The 12,466-nt window shown below is 36.7% G+C and overlaps 2 protein-coding genes across 2 annotated transcripts; one reads left to right on the top strand and one right to left on the bottom strand.

Annotated features, from left to right (window-relative positions):
• Positions 1-2,473: 2,473 nt before the first annotated feature.
• On the bottom strand, positions 2,474-7,367 carry LOC145229181 (uncharacterized). The gene is made up of 11 exons (XM_080094479.1): positions 7,272-7,367; positions 6,733-6,917; positions 6,360-6,477; positions 6,176-6,299; positions 4,913-5,082; positions 4,497-4,724; positions 3,698-3,977; positions 3,318-3,418; positions 3,113-3,242; positions 2,803-2,961; positions 2,474-2,743 (listed from the first exon to the last, which is right to left on the bottom strand). The coding sequence occupies exons 1-11, from the start codon at positions 7,339-7,341 to the stop codon at positions 2,551-2,553; spliced, it is 1,758 nt and encodes a 585-aa protein (XP_079950605.1). The 5' UTR covers positions 7,342-7,367; the 3' UTR covers positions 2,474-2,550.
• Positions 7,368-8,708: 1,341 nt separating this feature from the next.
• Positions 8,709-12,357, top strand: LOC145230435 (uncharacterized). The gene is made up of 12 exons (XM_080095865.1): positions 8,709-8,827; positions 8,893-9,000; positions 9,130-9,314; positions 9,612-9,729; positions 9,799-9,922; positions 10,030-10,199; positions 10,381-10,623; positions 10,816-11,071; positions 11,170-11,270; positions 11,337-11,466; positions 11,547-11,705; positions 12,067-12,357. Exons 1-12 carry the CDS (start codon positions 8,743-8,745, stop codon positions 12,257-12,259), a joined length of 1,872 nt encoding a protein of 623 aa, XP_079951991.1. The 5' UTR covers positions 8,709-8,742; the 3' UTR covers positions 12,260-12,357.
• The last annotated feature ends 109 nt before the right edge of the window (positions 12,358-12,466 follow it).

Below are 12,466 nucleotides of genomic sequence, written 5' to 3'. Positions count from 1 at the left end.
GATAGCTGACTTTCTTTGGATGACGTAAAATGAAGAGTGGAGATTCATTTTTGATTTGTAGTTTTAAAGTTGACTCGACGACCAAAACTTGGCCAATATTTTGGTTTTTGTGTTGAGCTGTTACTGCATAGTTTTAAGCGCTTGCATGACTAGGAACAGAGTATATCAGAGTTGTCATATCCTAATTTTATTAGGTTTGTTTTTTTCTGCGGTTAACATGGCCGCCGAAAAATGCTTAATCCGAATTCTGAGCCAAGCTGAATTATGGCAAAACGATATCTTTACCTATCAAATCTGTTAATAACTAGAAGAGTGGCTTTCTGATATACTTCCATTTTATATATTCTATACGATATTTACCAATTTACTATACATATCATTTGATCTACACATATGATTGTTTTTGTAAACAAAAACTAATGGGTCCCCACATGCGTGTTTTTGCGGATTTATGGTAAACAAATGTTGCGGTGATTTTTTAATTCTTAAGGACAAATTTTTAAAAAGCATTAACCCAACAATAAAAAAATTTTGTTTGTATTTTTTTGCACTATTATTGTCGTATAATTACAAAAACAATAAAAAAGAACGAAACAAATACTTTCAATTTAATCTCTTGCTTTGACCCAGATATTGTCGTCCAAGGTCGGGTTTTAAACACAATTTTTTTCTAGAAAGCTGTAACAGTTGTGTTACAGACAATTAAAAAGCGATTTGCTGCAAGTGTATACATAACTTTTCATTTAACTTTGTTTCGCAAAACGAGTTTTTCATTTAACTTTGTTTCGCAAACGAGTACCATTGACCTGTAGTAACCTTTAGGGTGTACACACCAAACGACTGTTTGACCTTTTGACACCGTTTTCAATAACACGCCGTCCTTGGTGTTCAACAACACCGTTTGACCTAATATATACATGCCTTGAGTATTTGATTCAAAAAAAAAAAACGCTACGTTATGACGTAAGAAAGTTCTGAACTGTGTTAGTAATACCTACTAATTGACCTTAAGTAACCCGTGGTCATGCAGCGGCCAACCTGACACTAAGCATTTAAAAAAAACTTTTATCTTGCAAAAAAGTCAAGTTTATTTTTTCATATTTAGTTTGTTTAAGAAAGTTTTGCTTGACATATACGAAACCGAAGCACGCTTATTAGGTTTAAATCGTCATAGGTGTGAAACCTTTGTCAAAACTGAAAATGTGAGTGATAACTTAATAAAACGACATAGCATTGCTGTGCAAAACAGCTGATTTCTAATCACCGAAACGACGTCTCGTAAAACGTCTGTCCAACGTCAAGCTGAGCCCTCCCGCTCTGTCCCAGAGTTGCAAGCGGGCCCGAAATCTGAGCCCGAACCCGGCCCGAACCCGAAAGTATAAGCCCGAAGCCCGGCCCGAACCCGAAACGTTATTGAGAAGCCCGTTTAGGCCCGAAATTTTGATTGACAGGCCTATCCAAAAAAGCCTTGCAACAAAGGATGAGAAAGAAAAAGAGAAAGACAACAAACACAATAAATAATAGTAGACAATGGGGTAAACAACACGTTTTAGAGTAGAGTGGGCATTAGGTCAAAGCTAGAGACTTGTTACTTAGCTGAGTGATTTTATTAAAAAAAAATGGCGGACACGAAACTTAAAGTCAGGCCCGTTTTAAGCCCGTTTTCTCACAAATACCTAAGCCCGAACCCGGCCCGAACCCGGCCCGAACCCGAACCCGGCCCGAAAAGCCCGGCCCGACTTGCAACTCTGCTCTGTCCTATTATTCGTAAACGTACTCTCTTGGGACTTCTGCCTACAGTGTCTTTCTTGACCAAATGAGCGTTAGACACATTTACGTTTCGGGGGCCTGTGGGTGTGTCGCTGGGTCATTCGGGGTCAAACTTCAGGTGGACCAAGTTCAGATTTATATCTAACATATGTCCAAATTTCAATAAATTTGAAGCACTCTTTCTTTACTAAACGAGCGTTACAAACTAGCATTAAACATTTTACGTTTCGGGGGCCTGTGGGTGAACCGCTGGGTAATTTGGGATCAAACTTCTGGTGGACCCAGTTTGGATTAATATCTAACATATGTCCAAATTTCAATAAATTTGAAGCACGCTTTCTTCAGTAAACAAGCGTTACAAACCAGCGTTAAAAATTTTACGTTTCGGGGGCCTGTGGGTGAACCGCTGGGTAATTTGGGGTCAAACTTCAGGTGGACCAAGTTTGGATTAATATCTAACATATGTCCAAATTTGAATAAATTTGAAGCACTCTTTCTTGACCAAATGCGTCTCACAAACCAGCGTTAGACAGAAAAAAGAAAAAAGAAAAAAAGAAAAAAGAAAAAAGAAAAAAAGAAAAAAGAAAAAAGAAAAAAAGAAAAAAAGAAAAAAAGAAAAAAAAAATACGGACAAAAACAATATGTGTCCCCTTCAGGGAAGGGGACCCATAATGACCAATTCCTGGTCAATTTCGAATTGTTTCCTGATATATTTTATTTTGCACCATGAGTTTATGCACCACACTAAACAATAAACGACAAACACAGTATATTATCGGTTTACTCAAACTGGTTGTACTTCACTTTAAGATTTCCATTAAAAGATTTGCAAATCAGATCGTCGAGACCATCACCATCCACATCTCTCAGCATCAACTTATCAAAACGACCCGAGCAGAAAGATTTTAAATCCCCTTCCCACGAAACTTCGGATTCAAATCCTAAGTTCGTAGAAAAGGTGGTGCGAATTTTTCTGTCAGTTAAAACATTCAATCACAAATGGTTACACATAGGAACACGAATAACACTTACCCTGTCGCCGTGTTTTGACAAAGCAAGTCATCTCGTCCATCCCCATTTAAATCTCCAGCGATAAGATTATTTGATCCAACGAATGTTTTGCATGTTGGTAAATAACGCTGCCAAGACTTGAATGGAAATTGACCACTGCTTGTTGCCAAATATAAAATGCTGAAATTATATGATGAAATTACATTTTAGGTGAAGGAAAATGCTTCGATTTTAATATAAATTAGTTGGAATTTACGACAAAAATTATTAAACAAACCGTACGTTTATGTATCAAATGAACTCCAGCAACCTATATGACAGTAAAACTTACGTCCAGTGATTTGCTTGGTAACAAAGAATGTCCTGCCGACCATCACCATTAAAATCCCCAGAGACTAAGTTGCGATACTTGCAAATTGATTGCCTTGAAGACCATTCAATTCCCGAGAATAGATCGGGCTCTAGAAACAACAAACAAACAAACTTACACTGTTTTTTTGTTTTTTTAAAGTTATCACAAACTTGGTCTTGTCTACCTGTTGTAGGAAGGCATGGTTGAGTGTTGCATTTGTGGGCTTGCCATGCAGAGCCTTTGCAGCCACCACGACCAGCTTGACCACCGACACAAACTCGACGTCTGAAATACACGTATCAATTTACCCTTATGGGTCTTTTTTGTGCTTTGGATGATGTGAATCATAACTATAACCAAGCAGAGAACATAGCATTTTTCTCATTTTCCAAACGTATTTGTATTTTGTTAGACAGCATCGACGTAGCAACAATTGGTCGAAATATGGGGTATAGGATGATTTTGGTAAACATTGCCCCAAGGGAGTTACTGTGTTGAAACATTCGTCACTTTTTTAATGTGTTTATAAAACTACCGCAACTTTATTTATTACGATATCTGTACCTCCATCTGTAGCCTGTGCCACAAGATTTTGAACAACTTCCCCACGTTTTCCATGTTCCCCACGATCCCACAGTTGGTGCTGTTGTAGGAGGCGTAGTTGAAGATGTTGTGGTTGGTGTTAAACAAACTTCTGTCTCACAACTTTGTGTTTGTGTTTTGGACCCTTCACATCCACTGCTTTGTTCTTTGCCATCTAACTCGCATACCCGGCTTCTAGATTGCCTTCCGCCCCCGCATGTGGCTGAACATGATCCCCATACGCCCCAGCTGCTCCACATAGCTGTGAATATTGTATTGTGAAGATTTTATCAGCAGTCCCTGAGTAAAGGCCAAGACTTTTAAAAAAGTGTATGAATACGATAGTTTGAAAATTCCAATCTGGATGGTGAAATCTGAAGCCTATACTGTTTACATAATTTCGTCCACAATAAATGACACTATGTTTTAACTATGTTTTAATGTTTTGTTAAAAATGCTTTCATGATTGGTTAAAAGCACACAACTAAACCAGACTTTGGAGCGGTCATGAAAATCAAAACGACCGCATTTCAAGTGATACAAAACGGTTAGGAAACGTTCCAACTAAGTGATTTGGTATTAAACTGTGCTTGTACAGAACCTGTCCTAAACCAACGTGTGCTCAATACAAACGATTCAAGTTCGTAAGAATTGAGGATGCCATTAAATCGCAAAACCAAAAACACAAACTAATTTAGTCGTGCTGAAAGCTTCAGTTTACTATTAGTGAATTGGTATGTTTTAGATTTCACGTATCGTGCTAAGCTATTCTAAAACGTACGTGTTGTTGGTGTTACCGAACATTTGTAAACAGCTTTGATTTGATCTTTGTCATGTTCCGATAAACCGTTTCTCTGAGATCGCACTGGTTGGTTTGTCGCTTTAACAACGATTGTAGGTTGGCGATTTTTTGTGAATGAATATCCGCCATAGTGCATAACTGAACCAATGTCGTAAGGTGATCCCAATGAATTGATTGCAACACGTTTTTCGAAATTGTGTTCTTTTCCTGAAAATGGTAGCTGCGCTTAAATATTTGTCAGGACATCATTAAGATTTAGCCAAAACTCACATTCTAAAAGCAACCAATTATTTAAGGCTGTGTGAATTTAACTCAGTAATTTTATGTGTGTATATTTGTCAATTTTTAATATCGTGTTGGACCTAATTTGTAAAATTTTGTAATGGACAAACTACCTTGTGCCACATTTTCAAATTTGACTAAAATATGTTCGTCTCTATCCGGTCGTGATTGCTCATGCCAGAATCCCAAAGCATGCATGAATTCATGTTGCACAACTCCCTTCCATTCACAACCATTGCCGATTGACACCTCTTGTGGTCCACCATGTCTTCCAACATACGACCTACAAATCATTTCAGAACGCTTTTAGTAACAATAAAGTTGTTAAATTGTGCTTTGTTTTTGCTTATACTTCGTCTATACTCTTTATAGTTTATAGTCTATAACAGTGGTCTTCAACCTTTTTTATAGGCGACCCCAATTTAAGGGAAAATGTAATCAGAATTTACATGCGACCCCATTTTTTTCAACACTGAGAAAAATGTTTTAAGTAATGCTGAACCGAAAGAACAATTACACAAACTGTACATAATTACAAACAAATATGGCGATACAAAAGTAGGCCTATTACGAAAAAATGGCTATATCAAAGTATTACGAAAAAAGTTTTTAAGGCGTTTCATTTAAGTCTTAAATTTTAAGACATAAACCCAATTTTCGGAACACAAACTTGTCAAATTGTTCAACATTTAATTTGCACTGTTAGTGAGATGGTTGCGCCTGTATACTGTCCACAAGTTTTTGAAGCCACGGCTTGACTTTGCACAAGCTTAACCGCATGTCATGCTCCACTTCCAATCGATTACGATGTTTCGTTTTTAATACACTCACTGCACTAAATCCTGCTTCGCACAGCCACGTGGTTGAAAACGGGATTGAAAAAATTTGGCATAGTAGGGTATAAATAACAATTCACTGGTTCTGATGTCACCTTAAATAACACAAACTTATAGTGTTGAGTCATAATACACGTTGTCGAAACCCATTGTTACGCGTAAAGGTATTTTCCGTTTTTCCACTACCACGATTTAATTGCAACAGGAGGTAGCAAGTTGTGCTACAAAACAAGAGCAAAATTTGCGATCTAAACGAACATAATATTAGTTTCATTTTCTGTAATCAATTTTAAAATGCAATAAATTAAATTCGGCGACTTATTGCGACCCCAGAAAAAGTTTAGGCGACCCCACTTGGGGTCGCGACCCATAGGTTGACGACCACTGGTCTATAAGATTTCGTTGTAATTGCCCAACAGCGACGTATTGTGGTGCCCAAAGTGCGTTGTGTCCAGATTCAACATGATAGAAACAGAAATAAGGTGTCTTGCAATATTTTTATTATTGCTTCTCTTTATCGATTAAAAATACATGGTTTACCAGCATCCGCCCTTCGACACAATTTTAATGTAGTTCCTCTCTGTAGTGCGTTCCACAAAATCAATGCAAGTGTCAGTGGCATAACCACTGATCGCATCTGCTATCGATTTTTGGGCTTTGTCGTCTAAACAAGTCCAAGTTAAAATTCACGATAACAGCACTTGAGCAGACACAGTAAACGTACTCATTTCGCTGCTTATCACATACGCAACTTTTACTCGACCCTGCACTCGCTTTTCGTCCCATCGTTTCAGACCCACAGATGCACCTTCTTGAGCAGATTTTCCAACTTTTCCATAGTTCTGTGGTCAAGTTTAAGTTAAAAAAATGTATGCTTTGTTATTACGCCAATAAAAGCAAAACGTAATTTGTACATAGAAACAGTTTTGTCCTGATCTTCGTATTTCGTAACACATTCAGCAGCTGCGTTCAACGTCGATGTTTCTATCTCTCTGGCCGTTTTTATGAAATATTGACTAGCCCTTGTCAGTGTTATGAACAATAATAAGTATTTGCTTTATCAAGTGCTATATACAAACTTAATTAATAAAGTTTACCTTTAAAATAACTGGCAAATCGGCCGGGTCAAATTTTATGTCTTCCTCTAAAAATCCGCTAGATTGACATTCGCAACTTTTCTCGCATCCCAGCTCATCAGTGACGTAACCCAGCACGTGGCAGTCACGTGTACATGTCGATGTGTTGAAAGTGCACTCACCTTTTTGTACATTTTCCAGTTTCCCTACAAAAAATATAGTCAAATATTTTTTTTAAGTCGGTTTCCTCAGCCCATTTTTTTTCAAAATTGCTCTCTCTCCAGCTGTCCGTCCACAAATTGTAAACGTCAAAGTTTAGCTGAAAACAATCTACTCAAATGTATTGTTGCTGTTTTGTTTTGAAACGAAGACCAGTTTGTCATGTGGAGTGTTTTGGTATTGGGTAATCTTTTTCAGTTTTTAAAAAACACAAGTAAAAATGTAGTAACTTATTCGTTTAGTTTAGTTGCTGAATATTTTAGTTTAAATTGATCAATGGGTGACATTGAACAACGATGAACCGTTTTAAATCAGTTTGCAAAGTATTTATTTAAACTGACTTAAACAATATGTGATGTCTATTGGATTTGGAGTTTCACCGTCATCCGGGACTTCCCCAGTACGTATCATGCGGTAAACTTCTTCACACAAATCAAAACCCAAATCTTCGCCTAAAAAAAGCTTTCATTAAAAAAATTATTGACATCGTACGACGCAACAAGTCTTACCTCTTGATGAGCTGAATACAATAAGAAAAAACGCAATAATGTAGCAGGTTGTCATGTTGTGATTTACAGAAAAATACCTAATTTGAAATTAAGAGACTTTCTAAGCATAAGCATAACACAATTTGTCATAATTCCATTTCAACACTGAGGAAACCCGAACCAGATGAGCACAGGATTAACATCTGATAAAACATTTAGCGAATGAAATCATTTTTTCGCACTTACCGACATGTGTCATCGGAACAAAGGTTTGATTTCCGTTTCCGTTCCCACAACACTGATTCTGCAATAACACCATATTTAAAACTAATGCATTCGCCCACCGCAACAACCGCATGGGTAATTTGATTTAAAAAAGATTTATACCGTAAAATATATGAAATAAATCAAATTTATTGTTTTATATTTTATATTTTGTTTATCTCTGTCAAAGGAACCCCAACACATTTCTATGAATAAAAATTTATTCTAATTAGTATTTTTGGGTGTTTTGAGAAATTACTAATTGTTATCATATTTTTGTTGTTTTTTTGTGTGGAAAACAACAAATAAAGCAAAACAGTTCTTCTTTAAAAAAAACACGAACACAATTTTTCTTAATTTGGGATATATGAGCATGGAACAAAAGTCATTGCAGTAACGAACTTCCGAATACTATTGACCTAGTAATCAGCTGTTTGCAACGTTTCTCACGACCCAAATTTGACAGTGTCCTACCAACAGAAAAATTGTGGTTAGCTGGTTTAAAATAAATCGGCACCGCGCAGTTGTTTAACAGTGATGGTAAGCAATATTTGTAGTAATTTGCAAACTGACAAAATTGACACAACATTAGGTCCCTATTTAGAAGATCTTCCATAGTATAATTGTATTTTACAAACAATTTTAATTTTTTTACTTCCACAACAAAAATATCTTTTTTGTTTTTACTATCGTCATTCTGTTTTCTACTGCGGACCGTTTTCAAAACTGAAATTTTATCTCGGACCGGCCTTCAAAAACTACAAATATTTGAAAACGCCTAAATTAATTTATTATCCCCAGGATACATGGGCAAAATGTTTTGAAGCATTTAACCTCAAAAAGTATACGGCGCGGTAACGAACTCGTCGGTACCGGGCCGCGGCCCAGCGGTTGCCGACCACTGATCTATGGTATTACGTCATCTAGTTATCCAGTCACTTGATAATCCTCATCCAACCACAACAATAGGAAAGTGATTCAAAGTAATTGAATCACGTGCTTCCGTGCAATTACATAAAAATGCGATTTCATTTGTCAAACAAGCATAAGTTTTTAACAGATGGTGATAATTCACAACACTAAAGACGAAATGTCCTCCTACATCTATTGCATCTTTGCTGTGTTGGCAGTTGGTTCGGTATTAGGTGAATATTTTATTACTCTTAGGGTTTGTGTAAAGTTTGAATTATATAATTTTTGTTTTCTGCAGGTAACCCAACGCGCTATGATGTATGTGATGAAGTTTATAGAACTTTGCAATTAAGGAAATCCAGCGGAGCTGATACTCCAAGTCCAATAGATATTAACTTCTGCATGGGTAAGCTCGTAAATTTCAAATTTCTTACTAAAAAAATTCCAAATCAGCACAGGCAAGTTTTAGCATAAATTTAGTAATTGTGATAAAGATTTTTTTTCTGATTTGGAAATTTGCTGTTATACTTTACAGGTATGGTTCACCATCAAAGCAGTGTTGATTGCACTTTTGATGTGACACAATGCACCAACGATTGTGAAGTGATGGGTTTTGAAATGGACGAAGCCGGATGTCAGACAAGTTGCAGTTGCAAATCAAGTGGATTTTTCGAAGAGGACATTAAATATGATGCTAAAGATGTTCCTGTATTTGAAACGGTAAATAAAACAAAATAAAGTTATCTTATGTGTTACATCACAGGTCAAATCTAATCACGACTTTCTAATAAGAGTAAATTTAAGAATTTATTAGGTTTAAGTATTTGTATCAAACTAATTAATATTTATGTACCTTTTCGACCGTACAGTTTCTTTTTTGAGTTTTAAGAAAACTACTGATTTGAAAAAGTGTACTCAAACTTGGGATTTTCTGCATATATGCGCCTCCTATTGGTTTTTCGACTATAACGAATGTTTTTCAAAACCAAAACATTAAGTAAAGTTTTTTAAATGCAGAATTATCTCAAAGTGCCAAGCGGTGCACAAGACGCGGCTTCATTGGGTTTGTTGCGTTGGAATGAAAATCGTTTGCAAGGTCGTGTCAAGGTCCCGTATGTAATTAGCGATGGAATGTGTAAGTATGATTCTTTTTCCGCCAAACAATCGTCAGTTTATCATGACGCCATACGTTATTTTGCAACAGCAAGCAAAGCTAAAGAAGCTATTTCAGAAGCGATATCAGCGTACGGCGATAGTACTTGCGTAGATTTTGTAGAAAGAAGCGATGAAGAAGATTATATTCATTTTGTTTCTAGAGGAGGATGCTGGTGAGTAAGCAAATAACGATACATATATATTCAAATGTTCAAAACAAAGCACTAATAATTACCGGTTTTCTACATGACACCAATGGAAATACTAGTTTGTATTATAGGTCGTACATTGGACGTCGAGGTGGCCGACAAGATGTATCCATAGGCAATGGTTGTGAATGGAAGGGAGTTGTACAACATGAGCTTATGCATGCTTTAGGATTCTGGCATGAACAATCTCGGCCGGATAGAGATGAACATGTTATCATACAAATCGATAATGTTATGGCAGGTAGATAAGACCGAACAGTATATGCTACTAAATAAAGAACATTATCATGACCCAATACGCGCTAATGTAGTCAATATATATATATTGTACCATATCTGGATTGCTAAGGGTAGCAACAAATGGCACTGATCTACAATGCAATATTATTATGCTTTGTTTTCAAACTCTTGAATCACAATAGGAAAGGAAAATAATTTCAACGTTCGAAACTCAGTCAACTCCTTTGGTTCTCCCTACGATATCGGCTCTCTGATGCATTATGGAGGTTATGCGTTTTCCAAAAACCTTCAACCAACCATTTTGATAAGATCGACCAACAAACCAGTCCAATCTCAGCGCGATGGCTTCACCGAACATGACAGCAGTCAGATCAATAAAATGTACGAGTGTCCAGCTACAGTGAATCCTGTATCAGTTTTACAAGGTAATTTATGTGTACATTACATATCTCCCAATTTTTCAGCCACCTCTGTTTGTTAATGATATGTTTGGGAGATACATGTAATTTTACAACATAAAAATTTCGCTAAGCCTTGCCAATTTTAAGAACATGTTTTTGTAATGTCACTATTACTTCATAAACATGTCCTTTAAAACGCGTATTTGTTATTTTTAGCTACCTGGAGCGAATGGAGTCCTTGGGGCACTTGTTCGGTAACATGTGGCAATGGAGTTTACACTAGGACACGCACTTGTCGCTTGGGTGACGGACGCATCAGTAAGAAGTGCAATGGTTCGGTGGTGGAAACAGAAAGTTGTGCAATGAAAAGATGTCTAATCGCAACGACAACGAATCCCAATACAGGAACTTGGGAATCCTGGCAAACATGGGGAGACTGCTCAAAATCATGCGGAAGTGGAGTGAGATGGAGGTATTTAGCAAAAACGTCTCAGTGCATAAAATTATACCTGCACAATTTATACTTTTGACACTGCAGAATTTGAGTTTTAATTGAACCTAATGTTTTAGAAAAAGACAGTGTACCGGTGGATTTTCAAAAGACAATGGATGTAGTGGCCAGGCTTGGCAATCATCAACCTGCAACACGAATGACTGCACTTCCGTGTCACGTGAGTTTTAATATTGAATAATTTTCAGATTTCACAGTGTCTTTTAATCTCCTATTTTGTTACCAGAAACCTTGATCTTCGGCCAAGAGCAATGGAATTCAACTGAACACATTTGCAGATACGGAAGTATTTATTCTGGAGATTTTAATGGCGACGGCAGAGAAGATCTGTTGTGCTATTATGCTGATCACTGGACGTTAGTATTTTAAAATAATGCTTTGATTTAACTGAATGTTTTTTTTTCAACCACAACCAGATTAACGAGCTGTTTTTCAGGGTTGTGTATCTGGCGTCATCTAGCGGCAGATTTTCATCGGTTGACTGGCAGCAGCCTGTGACCACTTGCAAAGCATTTAATGGGCCTGGAATTCTGGTAACTGGTGACTTGAATGGAGATGGACTTGACGATTTACTGTGTCAATGCCCAAGCAGAGGGTAAGTAAAGTTTTGGCAGTAAAAATGTTAAATATTGTGTGATAAGGTTTTACACTGCATGTAAAGGCATGTTGCTGCCAGGCATAATATTAACTACACAATTGGCAGAAGAGCTCTATAAAGTTGGTACTATTGCAGGTAAAAATAGGCAAACAATATGTTACAATACCACCCTAATAAAAGAACTAAAAACGGGAAAAAGTTTATAAAGGTCAGATGTGGGTTATTTACCTTTTCTTCACTCATTTTAGTTCGTTTGCACTTTAAGTCATACTAAAAAGAGGATAGTTTATTCTAAAAATATTCTGAAACAAATCACTGCATTTAGGCCAATTGAGTTCATTGTTTTTATCTATTTCAGAAGTATTCGTGTGTCCTTTTCTAATGCTGACGGATTCACTGAAGATTTAAGCTGGAAAGGGAGTTTTCCTGAATTTTGCATCGATCAGCAAAGCAGCTTGATGCTGATGGACGTTGATGGTGACAACCTTGATGACCTTGTTTGCAAATCCCGCTATGGAAAACTTGTTGTGTTGTACAACCAATTCAAGTGAAAGTTATAAACTGTATGTATTTTTGTCTCAATTGACCGGATTTAAAAAATATTGTGTATCTTATGTGGAATTGAAATAAACCAGATTGAAGAGTGCAAGATTTTGTTTTGTTTTTGTCAAAGAATACCAAAGTTAAAGGTAATTGGAAAGATATAAATGAATGCTGCCATTTCTTTCTTTTCAATCGCTTCTAACAACAACACCAAA

Source organism: Phallusia mammillata, chromosome 5 (genome assembly GCF_965637545.1).
Source record: "Phallusia mammillata chromosome 5, kaPhaMamm4.hap1.1, whole genome shotgun sequence".
In the NCBI taxonomy this organism is placed as follows: domain Eukaryota; kingdom Metazoa; phylum Chordata; class Ascidiacea; order Phlebobranchia; family Ascidiidae; genus Phallusia; species Phallusia mammillata.
Note: the sequence above shows the minus strand (reverse complement) of the source record. Positions and strands in the feature narration are given on the sequence as shown.

Coding starts and splice junctions, on each gene's coding strand:
- LOC145229181 (XM_080094479.1), bottom strand. CDS start 7,341: ATGATACGTACTGGGGAAGTCCCGGATGACGGTGAAACTCCAAATCCA. Junction 6,300..6,359: donor TGTGATAAGCAGCGAAATGA/GTACGTTTACTG, acceptor GGACTTGTTTAG/ACGACAAAGCCCAAAAATCG. Junction 2,744..2,802: donor TGTCAAAACACGGCGACAGG/GTAAGTGTTATT, acceptor TTTAACTGACAG/AAAAATTCGCACCACCTTTT.
- LOC145230435 (XM_080095865.1), top strand. CDS start 8,743: ATGGTGATAATTCACAACACTAAAGACGAAATGTCCTCCTACATCTAT. Junction 9,730..9,798: donor TGTAATTAGCGATGGAATGT/GTAAGTATGATT, acceptor ATTTTGCAACAG/CAAGCAAAGCTAAAGAAGCT. Junction 11,072..11,169: donor GGAAGTGGAGTGAGATGGAG/GTATTTAGCAAA, acceptor CTAATGTTTTAG/AAAAAGACAGTGTACCGGTG.